The 19332-nt window shown below is 47.4% G+C and overlaps 1 protein-coding gene across 3 annotated transcripts in view; it reads right to left on the bottom strand.

Annotated features, from left to right (window-relative positions):
- Tnfrsf11a (TNF receptor superfamily member 11A) overlaps positions 1–19332 on the bottom strand; it is a 61738-nt gene that overhangs the window by 35526 nt on the left and 6880 nt on the right. For all 3 annotated transcript variants that reach the window (XM_087581351.1, XM_087581352.1, NM_001271235.1), the window contains 1 exon segment: positions 37–118. In XM_087581351.1, the coding sequence (XP_087437477.1) occupies positions 37–118 (82 nt within the window).

Below are 19332 nucleotides of genomic sequence, written 5' to 3'. Positions count from 1 at the left end.
GCATACCATTATCATAAGCTAAAATGTGGAGGGTACCTGGTTCGCATCTGCTGCAACACCGTCCAAGATGCTCATAGTGCCTCTCCTGGGTGCACGGCAGAGTGACTTGGAGGGTCACCTGAAAAGGAAAGCGACATCAGGAGGACATTGTACACAAGTTATTTCTGGGCAGGGCTCGAGAGACAGTTCTGTGGCTAGGACTTTGCTGTCAAGGCTGGCAACATATGGTAAAAGTCTGTCCTCCGAGCACCACACTTCTCCTGTGTCAGTGGGACACATGAGCTCATACAGGAATATAAGGAGCCAATCTATGCGTCTGAGTGCTGGCTGCTAGGGTGCGTGAACACCTCTCTGGCAGACGTAACAGGAAGCGCTCAGTTACAAACCAAGGGTGGGAGCCCCATCTCTGTGAGAAATGAAACAGGCTGGGGCCAAAGCTGGGATTGCCTAACTCCCAGACACCCAGGCACCACTGGGTATCTCAAAGGGTGGGAACGGTGGGGGCCCACAGGCAACGAGCCTGGTGTGAGAGGGAACTCCTGCTTAGCTCAGGGGTCAATGTCTGTCCCCGGCAGAGGGGCCTTCTGCAGGAGGTGTAGGCGGCAGCTCTGTATGACAACCTCCTCCCTTCCCCTGCCCCATGGTGGTTCCTGATGAGTCAGTCAGTCTTTACTTGTCCAAACTGTTTATTGGTAGTGGAAAAGAGATGCATACGACTTATTTAGAGTGGACCAGAGATTAAATACCTTTTTCAGGAAAGAGAAGGAAAGTGTGTTGGATAAATGCTCAGACACCATTTGTATGGAGAGCTCTGTGTTCTCTCCTATGTGACTAGTGGTCACAATCCTCATGTGGGGTGCTGTGGTCACATATTCCAGGACAGGAACCGGGTTGGGAGTAGGTGAAATGCCTATCACTCTCAGATATGAGAATTTACTGGGGTTTCTGAATCTGCTCAACCTTCCCAGTTTCTGTTTGGTGACATGGTTCCACTTACCCCACACCAATTCTGTGATTAAACCAAGGGATTCACTGTTATAAGCTCCCTATGACAGCTAGAGGCTGTTAAGCACTGCTCACCTTCCAGAATACCAGAACATTGGAAAGGTGTAGACAGCAAAGACATGTAGGTACTTTGAGGGTTAAGCCCAACTGCCTGTTGCCTCATGGAATCCAGCTTGCACCCTCAGAACTTCTGTCTCCATTCCAGGCTTTATGGTTTGAAGCCGACGGGCTCCCTCAGTGCTTATGCTTGACCTTACATCCTTCCTCCAGAGAGCTCCATCTGGGGAGTTGGTGGAATCTTGAGGAGGTGGGGCCTAGTTGGCAGAAGTTAGTCACCAGAGCAGCCTCTGAAGGGTTTCCACTTCTCTTCCTGGCTGCTGTGATGTAAGCACCCTGCCAAACATGTCTGCCTCCGTGAACTCCCCCCCCCCCCCCGCTATGATGGAGTGAGCCCTCTGAAAGCAGGAGCCAAAATGAGTCTTTCTTCCTTTGGGTTGTTTCTGTTAGGCGATGTGGTCACAGAAAGATGAACATAACTGATACATGCTCTAAAATTGTATGATTCTAATATACAATACAAGATGACCATGTCCCCAGTGGTGAGCACGACACCTTAGAGCTATCTCCTTCACCTTCCTCAGCGGCAGAAGAAGGCATGTGACAAGCAGGAATACACTGGAGAGCCAGACAGCGAACAGATCCCCACATTGCATGCCCACCACACGTCAGCCTTCCTACCTGCTCCAGATAACGGTACAGACTCTGCCCAAGGAGTTTACTCTTAAATGATAAATACATACTGTGGCAGGTGCTACGGAAGCAGATGAGCCTGACAGTAGCAGAGGAAGGCCAGAGAAGTTCTCAGGGAACCAGTGAGTGAGCTTTGCAATGTAGAACATCACATGGATAAGGACATAGAAATTGGAGGGAGGGAGGGAAATGGAGCAGGGACAGCTTTGGGAATTTGTTCAATAGACACAGGGAGGTCTAAAGAGGGCCTGGAGAGGCTGGGGGAATATTAGTCTATATGAAGCTCGTGTTAGCAGAGGAAAAGTGGGAGACGAGCCTGACATGAGGGATCCTAGATGCAGTAGTGGCATAGCTGCAGTGAAAGTAACCAACCACTGTCTGATTGGATTTGAGGCCTGCTGAATATGGGAGATACTCAGGCTTGCTAGTGTAAATTCAGTCCAGGGTTGGTGACTAGAAAGACTACAGGCTCCAGGGGAGAACCTTCAGTTTTCATTCTGTTAAATGGACATGTGGTTGAACTGTTCCCGTTTATAGCCATACACTGGCCCAGCTCTCAGCTTCTTATTGCAACAGGCAACAGCTAAGGACGGCGTCCATAAGTGGTTGCAGTACGGAGACTATAGGATAGAGGACTGCTCAGCTGACATCTATGTCACCCTTTCCCAGGAGGAGAGGGACTTGGAAGACCCGCCTCTAGACATGGCATTGGCTCTCCCATTCATGAACTCACTGTAGTCGTGGTTACCCACAACAAGACCTAACCTGATCAGACTGGGGCTGACAGAGTTCATCAAGGAAAGGTGGATAGTTTGTGAGACCCCACCCTTCCTGAGAGTAAATGATGACAAGGGAAGGGGAGTCACTTTTGGTTTGTTTGCTTTTGAGACAGGATCCTTTGTGTAACAGAACCCTGGTTGTCCTGGACTCGATTTGTAGATCAGGTTGGCCACGGAACTCACAGACATCTGCCTGCGCCTGCCTCCTGAGTGCTGGGGTTAAAAGTGTGTGCCACCACACCAAGCCCCTGGGGGAGTCGCTTTCTTTAAGGGTACAGCCACTGATAAGCTACCCAAGTTCCAGTCCATAACCACCTATGTCCAGGCAGCAACCGTAACTAAACCTGGTGGGTCACGAATACAAAAACACAAGAAGGTAGGCTGCATGCTCATCAGGCAGCAGGGAGGGGGTTCATGAGGTAGAAATGACTGGACTCCACTACACACATGCATGAAACCACCAAAGAACATCTAAAGAGAGAAATAGATGATAATAGAAACAGTGATCCTTGTCAGTGTCAAGGATAGTGTTTATCGGCCCATTAGCCAGCTTGGAAGAAAACGGGAGAGGTGATAGGACTAGGAAGATGCCAGCTACCTTAATGTTGCAATTTTGAAATACGTTTTATAGAGAAAAACATGAGCCCGAGGGCTGGCTGAATGGAGTGTGGGAAAGCATCTCTCTGACCTCAGGGAGCATGCTGAGTGAGAACACGGGGAAGGCTGGTGAGGGGAGGGGTGGAGAAGTGCTTGCTTCTAGGACTTGCTACCACTCTCCTAGGGTTATATTAACTGGGTCTTCCCCAACAGTCACCTGGTGATGGGGCCTTCAGGCGTCACAGCAAGCCCTGGAGAGCTTACAAGAATGGCTGAGAAGTCTCATTTCTCCTTTGGGCTCTCTTGGTCCTTCTTCTTTTATAGGATTCCGTTTCCTGGAGGGAGCTGTGGCTTTTTTATAGGTCCCAATGGCTCCCACAAGACGGACAGGCAGAGGCAAATAACAAAACTGGATGTGGCTGGTGCAGACTTCATCTGACAGGATTTGTCTGAGCCTAAGGATGTGACCACTTATGCACACTGACGACAAGATGTGTGGGCAGGCTGTACTTCAGACGACAAGTGTTATCAATCACGTCTGACCCATTAAGAAAGCAGCATTAGTGTCTGTCAGATAAGCACACACTTCGCTTGGGTGACGCTCACAGAAAGGTACTTTTTGGGGGAATTTGACAGAGCCAAAGCAAACTGAGAAAACTGCTCAGAGGCACTAGGGTGGTCCTGCCTGAGCTGGACTCCACAGCCCGTCCGCTGAACACCGTCCGGCAGAATGGACTTGACTTCACCTCTAAGATGCAGCTCTGATGCTCTCACCATCCAGGGCCAGCTCTAGCTCAGGATTTACCCCACTTCCCTCATGCACACAAAAATCACTGCTTTCCAAAGCCTCCACGGGATGCAACTCTAAAACAGGTCCTCACAAGTTATGCCTTCAAACCCATTTCTCTCCCCCAAATGCTTGCCTTCCTATAGTTTTATACCCACGTGCATTTTCTCTCAAAAATAAGGCATTATATAATTCACACATCACAAATATAACCCTGTGAAGATTACCAGACATGATTTTAGCGTATTGGCACAGGCATATAGGAACCACAGCTGTTTAATTCTAGTATATGTTTTTCCTATATAGACCTAGCTACACTAGAACTTGTTATGTAGATGAGGCTGGTGTTTAATTCACAGAAATCTGATTTCCTCCTCCTCCTCCTCCTCCCCCTCCTCCTCTTCCTCAGTATTAGGATGAAAGGTATGCACTATTTAGTCCATGTAACCCCCTGTTTTATTTTATTTGTGTGTGTGTGTGTGTCTGTGTGTGTGTGTGTGTCTGTGTGTGTATCTGTGTGTGTGTCTGTGTGTGTGTCTGTGTGTGTGTCTGTGTGTGTATCTGTGTATGTGTCTCTGTGTGTGTCTGTGTGTGTGTCTGTGTGTGTGTACATGTGTGTGTCTGTGTGTGTGTCTGTGTGTGTGTGCATGTGTGTGTCTGTGTGTGTGTCTGTGTGTGTGTGTCTGTGTGTGTGTCTGGTGTGTGTGTCTGTGTGTCTGTGTGTGTGTGTCTGTGTGTCTGTGTGTGTGTCTGTGTGTGTCTGTGTGTGTGTGCATGTGTGTGTCTGTGTGTGTGTGTCTGTGTGTGTGTGTCTGTGTGTGTGTGCATGTGTGTGTCTGTGTGTGTGTCTGTGTGTGTGTGTCTGTGTGTGTGTCTGTGTGTGTGTCTGTGTGTGTGTCTGTGTGTGTGTATCTGTGTGTGTGTCTGTGTGTGTTTATCTGTGTGTGTGTGTCTGTGTGTGTGTCTGTGTGTGTGTATCTGTGTGTGTGTGTGTGCGTGTGTGTGTATGTGTGTATGTGTGTGTGTGTGTGTGTGTGCGCGCGTGTCCGCACGCGCAGGTGTCTTCCAGTTAAACATCTGGGTTCTCCATCTTACCACTGACTGCACTGCTCACCAGCAGAGAGCAAAGCCCAGCCCAGATCCTCGGGGCCCCTCTCAGCAGCAAGCCTGCACTTGCCTCCAGCTGTCCAGAGCTAGGGCAGGACTCAAGCAGGCCTGGTAGTCAGAGGGCAGCTAATACTATTGGTTGTGATGCTACTGATGTCACAGCTTATAAGAGCATTTTCCTGATGCAGTGTGACTTGAGGAGTTCCCCAGGGGATGGTAGGCATCTGGCTCCTGGTGTTAACGGCCGACGCCCATAGCCGGCTCTTTCTGGTAAAGGTGCCGGATGCCTTGGGAAGTAGGTCTTTCTGGATGACTGGGTTGAGAAGTGCACACTCTGCTTCTCTAGATCTTCCTCTGTCTACTTTTACTGTGCTCCATTTCCTTCTAAAACCCAGAGTCAGAGGTTTGGGAGCACAGCTGTCTCCGTGACTCAGGCCAAGCCCAGTTACACCTTATAAAGCAGCCATTTCTTGAGGAAGGATACAGCCTTGTGTGTGATAAAAGTGAAGAGGCAGCCGCACACCTCAGTACAAGCCTCCGCCCACTTCCGCCCACGTCAGTCAACTGCTCCCTTTATCTCCCCACACACAGCCAGGGTTACCTTTGCTTGTTTGGTGACATCCTTCTGGGACTCAAGAATTGTGACCTGTGACCCACTTGGGAGACCGAGACACTCATAACTACTGCCCCAGGGTCATCGTTTGCAGTGAGTTGTACGGGGGTATTTAGGGGAATGCAAACTTTCTAAGAACTTGTCATTCTTAGAAATCTAAAAAAAGAAAAAAGAAGAAAAAAAACACACTAGGCAGTGTAATGAGAGGGCCATACTGTAATCAATAAGCTAGAAAGTTGTATTCGGTTTATATAACAAATATCTGCTAACCTTAAAAAAGAAAAACAAAAAACAACAACAACAAAAAAAAACACTTGTCTTGACTTCACAACGAATATTAGAGTCTGAACACAACGAATGCGCAGATGAGTGACCATGGCAAGACGGTGTACTGCATGCTGGGTTTCCTATCTCACTCCACATGTCTGTGTGTGCGTGTGCGTGTGCGTGTGCGTGCGTGTGCGTGTGTGTGTGTGTGTGTGTGTGTGTGTGTGCTTTTGTATCACAGCAGACACAGGCTGGTATTTGGCTTAACAACTGACAGAATCTTCTAGAATAAATATGCCCACAGTCTGTGCAAGGATTGGGAAGAGACAGTAAATGATAATTAAGTTTCTGGGGGCCACAAGGTGGCTCAGAGTGTAAAGACGCTGCCACGCCTGGTGACCTGAGCTTGATCACCAAGTTGGGGAAAGAGAAGCAACGTCTCCAAGTTGTCCTCTGTGTCTCTACACACGCTCTCGCACACACGCACACTAAATAAAGACGTGTAATGAACATTTTATGGCCCCTCGCAATAAAGCCATAGCTGAAAAAACGTGCTTCTGTCAGGGAGCCAAGAGGACCTGTGTATAGAATCTCTCGGGAGGGCTGTCTTAAATGTCTATTTTCTTCAGGCTGTTAACCAGCCCAGCTGTAGGGAAAGTCATTATGGGTACTAAAATTACTTTCTCCCTCCAGTGAAAATTCACAGTGTTATAGACCATTGCAGAAGGAGGCTTGACCCTCCCTGTCAAGTCAGTGGGAAAGAACCTCACCCAGGACAGATGGGGGGTTTTCCATAGACTGTGTTTTATAAAATGTCATCCATCTGTGACTGTATTTGAGAATCTGGTCATGATTTCAGAAAGGAGGGCATCAAATTTCTAAATGCTATGGTTGAACTAAACCATGTAGGTTATTTTATTTTTGTTTTTTTAAAACGAGTAATTATTAAGAGAGAAAGTAACACTTTGCTTCATCATCCTTCCAACCTGGGGGGGAAATCCTTCCATAGGCCTGTGAGGTTGCATGCCCAAAACAAACACAAAAATGGAAGGCAAGAATTGTCCTCTGCCCCTCGTGCCTGAGTGATGCACCCTCCTCCACATGAGACATTCAATTTTTAAATAAAAGTTTTTTTAAAAGTCCTCTCTGGGCATTATTGGGACTGATCCTACCCTGAACAGAACACAAACAAATCCGCACATGCAGACGACTGGAGAATGTCCTACTGTGAAAGGCTCTGCTCTGAGAAAGTCCTTCTCCCTGAACCACCTGTCCTGCTCTGCCCCTGACAGAGCACCAAAGTCAGCATTTATGATGCAAGCAACCCACACACAAATGTTCTCAGTTCTCCTTTCTCTTTGGGTGTTTCTTTGTTTAGCCCTGACGGGTCTGGAAGTCACTATGTAGACTGTGAGGTCTCAGACCCAGGACAGAAGGCTAACTGAAGTGTCCATCAACATCAAGGCAGACCTGGGCATCAGGCTCTCCCAGCATCCCTCAGTCTCAACCTGCTACCTAAAATGACTGGCATATCACACCACCTACCCTACCTTCTCCAGCCCAGCGGCTAGGCTGTCTTGCAGCACCTATTTAATCCAGCCATTTTGGCTACCTGGCCCTTTTTGTCTATTCTCACCCTCCTGGCCTCTCGGTTTGTCTCTCCCCTCCCCCTCCTCACCTGACCTAGTTCAGTCTGGTCATGCTCACTCTGGACTCTCCCAGATGTCCCTGCCTCTGGCCATTTATAAAAACTTTTCCTCCACCAAAGCTTTGTATTTCTTTATGTCCTTTCCTTTTCTTTCTTTTTCATTCATAGACTAGGCTGGAGGAGCCTCTCTGAGCTCTGCCTGCCTCTGCTTCACAGGTGATGGGATTAAAGATAAGCCAGCTGCTCTCATTCCTCCTTGCTTTCTGTTATCTTTTCCTCTGCCAGCTGAGGGGACAGCCAGGGACGACAAAGTGTCTCCTCACAAGCAGATCTATTGATAAGCCAGCATGCACACCCTCTGCCTGAGATGGCCAAGTGGCCCTCTAGGTTTGCCTTCTTAGTGGCTTGCTCTGGAAGTTTCCACTGCCTTCCTGTTTCGTTCAGTTTTTTTGGTTTGTTGTGGTTGTTTTTGCTTGACTATTTGTATTCTTCGCAATGCTATGGATGGAGCGCAGCCTCTGGAAGGCCAAATGGGTGCCTCGGACTTTAGCCGGGTTTGTCCCATGTTGGTAGCACCACTTGTAGGGACATGGTGGGGGGCCTGCGTCAGCTCTGTCACAGAGCTTGACTGCTTGGGGAGGCAGGAGGTGGGAAGTTGACTGTGCTTACCCCACACCATCTCAGGGCAGGTGTCCAGCCCTAGGGAAGCTTCAGGACAAAACTCCAGGTCTGGGGAAGGGCAGTCTGAGGCACAGGACACAGCTGGAGCTGGCTTGGGGGTCCCTGAGCCTGCAAGGAGGCCAGGGCTGTCTGGTTCTCAGGCCCTTGGGCATCCAGGTGCCACTGGGATGCCATGGAAGAGCTGAGAATGGAGTGGGGGCCGAGGGGCTGGGTCTAGCCTGGGGCTGGGGGAGGAAGAGGGGAGCTCTGACTGGTCCTGAGGGGAGAGTCCTTGGCTTGGTTTGGCTTGGTGGTGGCCATGGCTGGGGGCTGGCAGCACAGAGAGGATTTCCTCTTGAGATTAGATGGCAGCTCTGTAGGAGAAGGGCTTCTCTACAGCTCCTCACAACTACCGTCCCTTCAGGGTCACAGGTTGAGCCTGTTAGTTCAACCAGGAATCAGGGTGTCTTTCATAGGTTATAGTGACAGAGGCCTGCCTGGTCAGAGGGCCTCTAAGGGTATGCTTGGTGGTCTTGGAATGGGCTTCCAATTTGGTCTGGACAGAACAATGCCCAGTGTTACATTTCTATAATTTGAGGATTAAAAGGGCAAAAATTAAAAAATTCTTAACATGTACAACACTGCTCATAATTCTGTCCATCCTGCTGGCCTGACAGTTGGGTGCAGTAAACCAGGACAGTGACTCCACGAAAGCCAGTGGCAGCAGTCCAGAAACCGTCCTTTCCAGTAGGTGGTGGGAACAGAATTGCTTAACAGCCGTTGCATTGGGTCTGATTGCCACGGACCAGTATTTCCTTGTACACCTGAGCAGACTTGCTGGTATAAATTACCTCCACCCACCCTTCCCTGTGATGGCAAAAGTAAGGCGTGTCACCAGAGGAGGAAAGAAAAGTCCTGAAGACTTGAGGGCGTCCCTGTGTGCACTCACTTCCCCTAACATGGTTCCAAAACACGGGGGCTGTAGAACCAGGCAAAGACTCCTGCTTTACAAAGCATGGTTACAAAGCAAGAGGTGCAGCTTCATGGGGCTGAGCTGTGACATGTTTCCCTGAGATCCTCATGAGTGGCCCAAGTCACGTGTCGTTTTGTGCCAGGGGTTCAGTCAGTTGCGAGAGAGTAACTTGGTGTGGACACGAGTTTATCCAGTGTATCTGCCAATAAAGCTGCTGCTTGATTCTTTCTGCTCTTGACTCTTCAAATAGGACATTGACCAAGTTCTGATCAGGTCCCTAGCTTTATGGTCTCGCTTTAAATAAACTTTTAAGTCGATTCCTCGGTCTTACGGATGTGGAGAAAAGAGAAGACTCGATTTCTTTTGTGTAAACAAAAACTGCATTTTCCATTTCTGAAAAGCATTGAAGAGACACCCCTGGAAACCATGCCATAGACCTAACACAGCAAAAGCAGGGAAGCATCTGGAGATCTCTGGAATACTCCCAGAGTGCACTCCACCTGAGAGAACCTTCTGGGAATTTGGAGTCCCAGGATGTTGCAGCCTGGTACAAAAGAAGTAGATTTGGGGGGTGGGGGGAGCTGGGGATGCAGCACAGTGGTAAGAGCAAAGCAAAGCTCTGGCTTCCAGGCACAGTACTACAAACCCCCCAAATATAGAGAATTCAACCACTCCCTGACTGTTCACAAATAATCCATTTCGAATAAATACATTTTGACTCAACTCTTGAATGAAAATCTCCTACTCAAGTGTGACTCAAGTATTTGTGTGAAGCACAGTATGGAAAGAACTTTGTTTGAGAAGGTTGTGAAGGGGAGTGTGACCCCCCACCCACCCTGTAATTACCCTGATCCTAAATTATTTAGCCAGAATGCCTTTGATGAATGCGTGTCCAGGGCTGACCTTCAAGACCTCAGCTTGGAGGCCTTCCATCCCCGCTGCGCAGCTCCTACCGGTGGCACGAAAAATTACAAAGACAACTGGTTTCTCCCCACATACAGACTATGTAGAGGGGCAGGGCAATCGTTTATATATTCTCTCTACAAATAGTAAGAAAAGGCATTCTGTTGCTGCTGATTTATTTTTGTTTTTTAATTTAATTTTGTCTTTTAATTTAATTTTGTTTTTTATGTCTGAGTTTAATCTAGTCTAGGTTTAGCAAGAGACCACCCTCTCTTTTATAATCTGTTACCACCCCATGGCCAAAGGCATCTGTGCTGAGCTCTCAGTATTGGCTACAATCATGACTAAATGACAGGCAGGCCTGTCTCTGCCCTCACAGAGCTTTCTTACCAGGTAGCCACAGGCACAGGGCAGGAAGGGAAACTAGTGGAGAGTCCCCACAACAGCCAAGCACTGGAGACATCCACTAAGCTTGCCCAAGACGCAAGGGGAAGGAGAAAGGCACGGTCCAGGCATGGCTGATTGGGTAGGTATGTGCCGGGAGCAGGAGGAGGGAAGCGGAGGCTGATGGGGAAGACAGATGCAGGCTGAGCCTGGAAGGAGAATACATAGGATACTTGGCCTTCCAGGGAAGGGCTGCAAAGGCAATATTGGGGAGAGAGGAGAGTCTCTTGAGTAACTCCTTGAATCACATCATGAAGGCTACTAAGACACAACAGGCAGCAAGTTGGTGGCGGTACTTCTGGACAGCTAAAGAATTAGGATCCTGAGTTCTGGGGGAGAGAGGGGGGGGGAGAGCACAAATATTACAACTGTCTTGTATTATGAAATGCAGGACCTGGTTCTTGTGTTTGTCCTTCCTCTGCTGTTCTAAACACCTTAATTTTTAGGAAACTGTGTTTTATGAAGCAGGCTGAGCTGCTCCGTGAAGATGCTTCACTCCTTTCTCTAAGCCAGTAGAGGAGGAACAGAAGAAAGGGATATCCTAGAGAGTCAGGGTATCTTTAAAACAAGACTTACGGCATAGAAATAAAGTCATCATAAAGTAAATACAAATAAAGGGTGTTTTTAATCGTGGTGAAATAAAATTTTCCATTGCCATTTTAACCACTTAAAATGCACAGTCATTGCCACTTACTAAAATTGGCATTGGTATAACAGTATCCAACAATAGTCTACCTTTTCCCAGAACATTTTCATCTTCCCAAAGAGAACCACTATAACCATAAAGTAGTACCTCCTCACCCTCTTCCACCTGCCTCACAACATCTTCCATAGACATGGAAACATGCAATGTCTACTCTTAGGTGTCTGCCTGTTGTCACTCAGTATATGGGCAAGGCTCGTCACATTGTATCATGTACCACAGTATATCGGCAAGGCTCCTCACAGTGCATCATGTACGCAACCTCACTTATATGCCTAGATAGTATTCTACCACATGGATATGCCACATTCTGCTTACTCACCCATCCGGTGATGTCTATTTGGGCCTTTTCTACCTTTTGGCTACGTCAGCAACACTCTAAAGAACAATGACACACACATATAGTTGGGGTTGTTTTCAATCTTTTAGGAGTGTAGCTGGAGATCACATCATCATAAATCATGAGTCACATGACTCGAGGCTTAGCTTTCTGAAGAGTTCCCACACGGCCTGTCTCATCTTACATCACACCAGCAAAGGGTTCTAGCTTCCCCGTATCTTCAACCATTTGATTTGTTATTTTTCTGCTCTTGTGTTGTTATAGTTTGTTTTCTGTTGCTATAAGCACCATGACCAAAAAGCAACTTAGAAGAGGGAGGGGTTTACTTCAGTTTATAACTCCTAAGGACACAGCCCCTCATCAAGAGAAGTAGGATCTCAAAGCAGAAACATGGAGGCAGACGCCATAGAAGAATGCTGCTTGTTCTCTGGCTTACTCTCAAACTTATGCTCAGCTCACTTTTTTATGTTACCCAGGATCATCCGCTTAGAGATTGTGCCACCCACAGTGGCATTAATCACAATCAAGGCAATCTCGCTCAGACCAAACCAACTTTCTAGGTGAATCCAGGTTGCTTAACTTGACAATAAACCAACCAACACAATCCACCCTTTGTCAGCTTGGCACATCACTGTTAAACCTTACCCAAGACTTCATGTTGCTGTCATAATATAGAATACATACAGTACAACTCTAAAAGTCCCACAGTCTTTTAAATTTCCAACATTTTTAAATCCCTAAGGTCTTTTTAAGAATTTAACATCTCTCAGATGTAGGCTCCTTCAAAAAATAATAAAATACACAGTTTCATATTCCTAAACAGAAAAACTGAGGCATAGAAACAATCAGATTTAAGTAAAACCCCAGTATAAACCCAGATTCCAACATCTGGAACTCATTCATGGTCTTCTGGCCTCCATGGGCAGATGCCTCAGTTCTGCAGCTCTCCCAATGGCTGCACGCACAGCTTGAGTCAGGCTCTGCTCAACTCTACTTCCACAACTCTTAGCAGATACCCATGGTCCCAGCATCTCCTAGGATCTCCATTTGTGACCAAGACTGTGCCTTCACCAGAGGCCTTTCCTGGCCTCTCTTTGGTGACTCTGCATCAGGAATGTGCACCCTTGCTTTTCGAGCACATTAGCTGTTGCCACTACCTGCACACCACAGGCATGCCATGTCATTTTCTTTACCGGGCAGGAATCACAGCCTCCGTGTTCTGGTTTGAAGGCGATTGTTCCTGCCAAACTCACCTGAGGCTTAATCCTCCAATATAACTTTCTTTTGGGAAGAAGGTGAGTGACGGCGCCCTTTGTGAAGATGCTAACACTGGTTCACCTCAGTGGTTTGGGTCTTATGGGAACAGATTAGTTCTCAAAACAGAAGGCTGCTACAAAAGCAAAGCCTGACCCCCTCTGGGTCTCTCTCACTGTAGGGCCTCCCCTGAACACACTTGATCCTCACTGCTTTTGAGCACTTCCTGACTATGGGATGTCAGGTACATTGCTAGGATACAGCCAGAGGGGGAGGTGTCATTTCTAGCTACCAAAACCATGAACCAAGTGAATCTTTTTCCATATAAGGTTCCCAGACTCAATCATTTCCTTGGAACAACACAAATGGACTAAGATAAACTGCCACACATTTTTATATCTTAACTGTTAATCATGACAAAATACACATAATACAAAATTGTCTATCTCAACTATTCTGCCAAAATGTTTTCATGAAAAATATATCATGCACAGAAAAAAAAAATCTGATGTCACATTTGAATTTAAAAAATAAATGCTTACAATGAGTTAATGTAACCTACCACAGGTCTTAATGCAATGATGTGGTTTTAATGAAAACAGCCCCATAGGCTCATATGTTTGAACTTGGTTCCCAGTTGGTGGAATGGTTTGAGAAGGATTAGGGAGCATGGAGCTATTGGAGGAGGTGTGTTGGTGGGGGTGGACTTTGAGATTTTTAAAAGCCCACACCCATTCCATTTGGCTCTCTCTCAGTGTCTCAAGGTTGTCTTCATTGTGTGAGCTACTTCTCCAGCACCATGCCTGCCCGCCCGCTGCCATGCTCTACACAATGATGGTCATGAACTCATCCTCTGAAACTGTAAACAAGCCCCCAGTTAAATGCTTTTCTTGTTCATTGTCTTAGTCGTGGTATTTTATCACAGCAGTAGAAAAGTAATTGAGACACACAGTCACCATTTTGCCACCCTATTTGCCTTACACATTACTTCGAAAGCTGGTTTTTATTGGCCGCATCAGCATCTTTGCCCTGGACCCTCTCTGACTACAGAGACACTCCTTTAAAGAAAAAGATCGACAGGCCCTTAGCAAAGGTCTGCAGATTCTGCTCGACCTCCTTTCTTGCATTCTGTACTATGCTTTTAGTATCTCTGCTCCTCGAAAATAAAATAAATGGCCTGAGGGGAAAAAGAAGTCTCGAAGTTCAAAACTTTCCACCTTCTTCTTTCAGAGGGAGGAAGAGCACAAAGTTCTCAGCTGTGGGGTACCTGGAAGACGGTTCCAAGAAGGTTGTTTCTGAGACACGGCAGCAATCAGGAGCTTGGGCTGTCAGACATGCTTCCAAGGGGTCGCTATCCTCTCTGTGTGAGAGCCGACCTCGGCTCGTCTTTGCCACTCTCTGCTTGCTTTCTTTAATAGTTTATTAGAGATAAAAACCTTTCCTATGCAGTAAAAATCAGTGACTTCTCTGCTTGGCTTCTAGGAGCTCAGTGACCCACTGACTCCAGGGTCCTTCCAGGCTTTCCTTCCACTCTAGGGATGCATCAAGTTGTCATGGTCATGGACACTTAAAGGGGCCAGGGAAGGGACAGCCTCACTAAATTCAGATCTCCTCCACTCTGTGGAAATCATGAAGTTGCAGATTCTGGTCCAGAAGATTTGGAGGAGACAGGAGACTCTATGTTTCCTAAGTTGATGATCTGAATGACAGGTCAGGGTCACATCAAAACCGACCTGAAGGCCAGGCTCTCCAGATGTCCAGCGCCTTGCACACCTGCTCAGCCCTCCCTTTAGTCATTCCTGGCACTTTCTCTCAGCAGCCTGACCCAGGACTCTCGATCTAGAACACAGACGGGCCTCTGACCCTTCATTTCTCAAACTTCCAGGGTTCAATCAGCCTCTGAACTGAGATGTGAAACTGCTCATCTTGACCATTTTGCTTAACTCTGCTCTCCCTGCACCTTCCAGGCTGGCTGGGTGGTCTTATGCACTGGGGTCACCCCTGTTCTCGTTTCTTTGAAATTCTATGATTGCTTTTCGATTTTTTGCCTCCTGGTAATGTGGATGCCTGGACTATACCTTCAGCATTTCATTTCCACAGACACCAGTAAGATATACCCAAAGTATTTCCACTGGGCCACTCCTGACCAGCCCAGGGCCTGGAATCTGGGTATGTATGCACATATCTGTTGACATAAGGGACAACATGTACATGGAACATAGTGTTTCTTAATGTTCCCAATGCTGTGATCCTTTGATACAGTTTCTCATGATGTAGTGTCCCTAACCAAAACACTACTTTTGTTGCTACTTCATAGGTGTGAAACGTCATTTGCCTACCCAAGGGGTCGCTATCCACAGGATGAGAAACACAGATGTAATAGATATTAAACAATTTCTACCATCCCTAGTGTGGTGGTTTGTATGTGCTTGGACCAGGGAGTGGCACTATTAGGAGGTATGGCCTTGTTGGAGGAAGTGTGTTATTGTGGGCATGGGCTTTAAGACCCTCATCCTAGCTGCCTGGAAACCAGTATTCTGTTAGTGGCCTTCAGATGAAGATGTAGAACTCTCAGCTCCTCCAGTCCCACATCTGCCTGAATGCTGCCATGTTCCCACCTTGATGATAATGGACTGAAACTCTGAACCTGTAAGCCAGCCCCAATTAGATATTGTCCTTTATATAGATGATTTGTAATTCCTGGACTAGACTATGCTCAACTAGCCCATTAGTGAATCCCCAAAGGCTCACTGTGGGCTCACACCTTCCCTTTATAGAAACCCCTAACTGTGCTTCCTGCTCTGGATCAAGTTCACATCTCAAGCATGAACTTGGAAAAGACTCATCAATTTGGGGCAAAATCAGAGATACCCTCGGGGGAAAGAGCTGTAAAGTTCAGTTTAGTGATTTCTTCCAGGACCTGAAGCCTCTTCTGTAATGGTGACAGCTCACAGAGCTGTTGAACACACTACATAGCTTCTGGGTCCTTTTGTGCTTATTGGACAGTCCAGGAAATGGAGAGCCAGCCCCTGGCTCCGCCTATGACCTGGTCCACACACTTACTCTTAGCACAGAGGAGCCTGATCTCCTGTTCTGCCCTCCCTCACCCAAGAGGACCGCTTTGCACAGTCACACTCACTAGCTATGTGTTTGGAGGCTTTGGCCATTTATAACTATTTTAGTGGTTATTTTATTTATCTGCATTTCAGATGTTGTCCTCCTACCTAGTTTCTCCTGCATAAACCCCTATCCCCCTCCCTGCTGCGTCTATGAGGTTCCTCCCCAACCCACCCACCCACTCCCTCCTCACTGCTCTAGCATTCCCCTATGTGGGGCCATTTGTAATTTTTACAGATAGATTAGGTCCCAGTATCTTGGTCTTCAGGAATTTTGCAGGTAAAACCTGGCTGTTGAGAAGAGGGATGTTTCTGCACTCTTTTCAATCTCAAATTGTTTGACCACTGGAACTCAATGGGGTAAGTTTTGAGGCACAGTTGTATTCAAGTCCAGATACGGCCACAGTGAACTCGATTTTTCTGCCTGCATCTCACCTTTCATTGTCAGAGGCCAGCTTTTCAATTTCACGTCGCTTCATGACACCCACACCATCCTCGTGGGCATCAGCCATCACTGACTGAGGGAACTGAGGACCCGAGAGTGACCCAGAGTGTTCCCTACCATTCTCTACATGTGTTCTCTCTCCACACCCGCACATACTACCCTCAGATGCCTTTCAAGGAACTAAAACACAATGGAAGACATGGAAGACGGTGTACACCATACACAGACATCAACACAGAGCCCCGGGTCAAAGGAGATATGTTAGTGCCCTTGAGTCATTGTTCTGAAGAAAGCACCTGATGGGACAACGCAAAGGAAAATGATTCCTTTTCCTTCACAGCTCAGAGGTCTTGAGGCTGGGAAAGCCTTGGTGGAACACGGGAGTCAGTCCATCTCATGGGAAGGGAGGCAGAGCTGGGGACAGTGGCCTCCAAGTGTAGAATGTGTCGCCTATGTCAGGGAGTGTCCATCTCTGGTACTCTGCAACTTCTCTCATACAAGTGCCAGTTACAGACCTAGAAACTCTAAATCTAGACAAGTTGTCCATGGAAGGGAACAGTCCCAGAAGGTGTACTCAAACTCATTGTAATTGTAAGACTAAGGCACAAAGAACCTTGAGAAATGTCATTTAACTTCCTCCAAAAGCTCCTTAGCCCAGACACTTCCCCCCCAGGCAGAAGGCTATGTGAGGTCTCAGATCTAACCCCAAGTCTAGCAGGCAGTGGCAGTGGATAATGAAAGTGGGGGGTTAAGGGGACAGTAGGGCTGGTACACAGTGTCACTCAGGTGTGTTGGTATGTGAGTGTGACAGCAAGGTGGCCTGTGTTCGGGGTGGCAGTAGGGCAGAGTCATCGTGGCTTAGCACCGTTTGCTTCTGGGGTTGCAGGACAGAGAGGAATTAGGGGTGCCTGTGCCTGAGGAAGTAGCAGGGATTCTGTGAGTCACACCTTTTTTTCCTTCTGAGTCAGGGATCAACTGGCACATGGAGCCTGGGTTGAAGGTACTATGTGTTCTTTTTATCTCTTATGGCCTTAAAAGAGGGCATTTTCATTTCTGCTCATCATCCAAAAATTCCTCAAGAAACACATCCTCTACTAGAGAATACAGACCCAAGAAATGAATCTTCCAGAACATTAACAAGCTCATTTCTGTCTAGCCTTTGTGTGTGTGTGTCTGTGTGTGTATGTGTGTGTATGTGTGTGTATGTGTGTATGTGTATGTGTGTGTATGTGTGTATGTGTGTATGTGTGTATGTGTATGTGTGTGTATGTGTGTGTGTTTGTGTGTGTATGTGTGTATGTGTGTGTATGTGTATGTGTGTGTGTGTATGTGTGTAAACACAAGTGCACATAGAAGCCAAGGGTCAACATTGGATGTCTTCCTTAATCACTTCCCATCTTTAATTTTGAGATTTGTGACATATGATACCATGCATGCTAGGGCATGTGAATGTGGGTACACATACCTGTGGCGTGCACAGAGAACAGAAGATGGCATCAGGTGACCTCTTCTCTTTCCCCACCTATTCCTTTGCAGTAGGCTTCCCCAACTTCTGGACATACATGTTCTCAGCCAGGCTGGAAGGCAGCAAGTCCTAGTAATCCTCCTGAGTGCAGTAGACACACTTGGATTGGGCTCGGAGGTGTGCACGAGATGCCTGGCTTGCTATGTGGGTGCTGGGGTCCGCGAGATTGTTCAGGAAGCCCTTGCAACCACGAGCCATCTCTGCAGCTTCCACCCAAAGGTTTCAAGACGGATCCCTCACTGATCCTGAAGATCACTGGCTGGCCAGCACCCAGGCTCCTCCTAGCCCTGCCTTCTCAGGAGCTGGATTATAAAACAGGCACCCACACCCTCGTTTGGTACAGTGGATTAGAACTTGGGTCCTCTGACAGCTTGCTTCTGTCCTGCATTGACTGAAGAAGGCTTCTCTCTGCACCCTCTGTCTTATCACAGAGGACCCAACAAGGGACTCTGAGGGGCTAAGTTCATGGCCACCAGAGCACACCTGAAAGGAGTTCCACCTTTGTCCCTTGCCAGGTGTGTAATCACAGACTTTCCCAGCCTGTGTATGTCTCAGTGACATACTAGTCCCTGCTAGTGGGTGAGACAGATAAAACTAGCATGTGTGTGACACACAGGAGCGGTCAACAAGTGGCAAGTGCTTTCAACTAGTTCAAAGTCATATCCTGTTAATGCATCACTTAGCACAAACATTTTCATGAAACCCACTTAGCAGCTCCTCACCTTGATCAGGATTGCTGGAAGAAGGTGGCGAGAGGCAGGCTGGGACCTACCCTCTAGCTTCTGACTCCGGTGTGATGTTTGCAGGTAGGGATGGTACTGGAGTCAAAGACTATAGTTGGAGAATCCTACTGCCTGATGTGGACAGCCTGCTAGATCTCAGACCCACAGTTCTTCCTCCACAGCCCAGATCCTACAAAATCCAGCTCCTCTCTCTGGCCAGACAGTCAGAAACAAGACTGAACAATGTTTTTCTCGGATATGCTCTAGTGGCCATACCTCCTTTCCTTCCAGCCCTTCCCTCTTCTCCTCAGAATCCATGCTTGAGGACTGGGTCAGTGTGCTGTCAAGTTTTGTCAATTTGTCACAAACTAGAGTCACCCTGCAATACCTCAGTGAGGATCTGCCTCCGTCAGATTGGCCTGTGGGCATATCTGTGGGAACGGTTTCTTAATTAGCTCACTGTTGATGATGCCAATCCTAGGGAGGTGGTCCTGGGTCAGATATGAAAGCAGGCTGAGCAAGCCACAGCTAGGAAGCCAGTAGGCAGTAGTTCACGATGGTTTCTGCCTTGGCTGGGATGGGTAAGCCAAATAAACCCTTTGTCCCCAAGATGCTTTTGGTTATGCTGTTCTATCAGTTATAGAAACCAAATCACAGTAGTCAAATACCAAACTCCCAAACCTTTACTGCAAAG

This window comes from Rattus norvegicus, chromosome 13 (genome assembly GCF_021556685.1).
Source record: "Rattus norvegicus strain SHRSP/BbbUtx chromosome 13, alternate assembly SHRSP_T2T, whole genome shotgun sequence".
NCBI classification, from domain to species: Eukaryota; Metazoa; Chordata; class Mammalia; order Rodentia; family Muridae; genus Rattus; species Rattus norvegicus.
The sequence above is the reverse complement of the archived record's forward strand: the minus strand, read 5'-3'. Positions and strand labels throughout refer to the sequence as shown.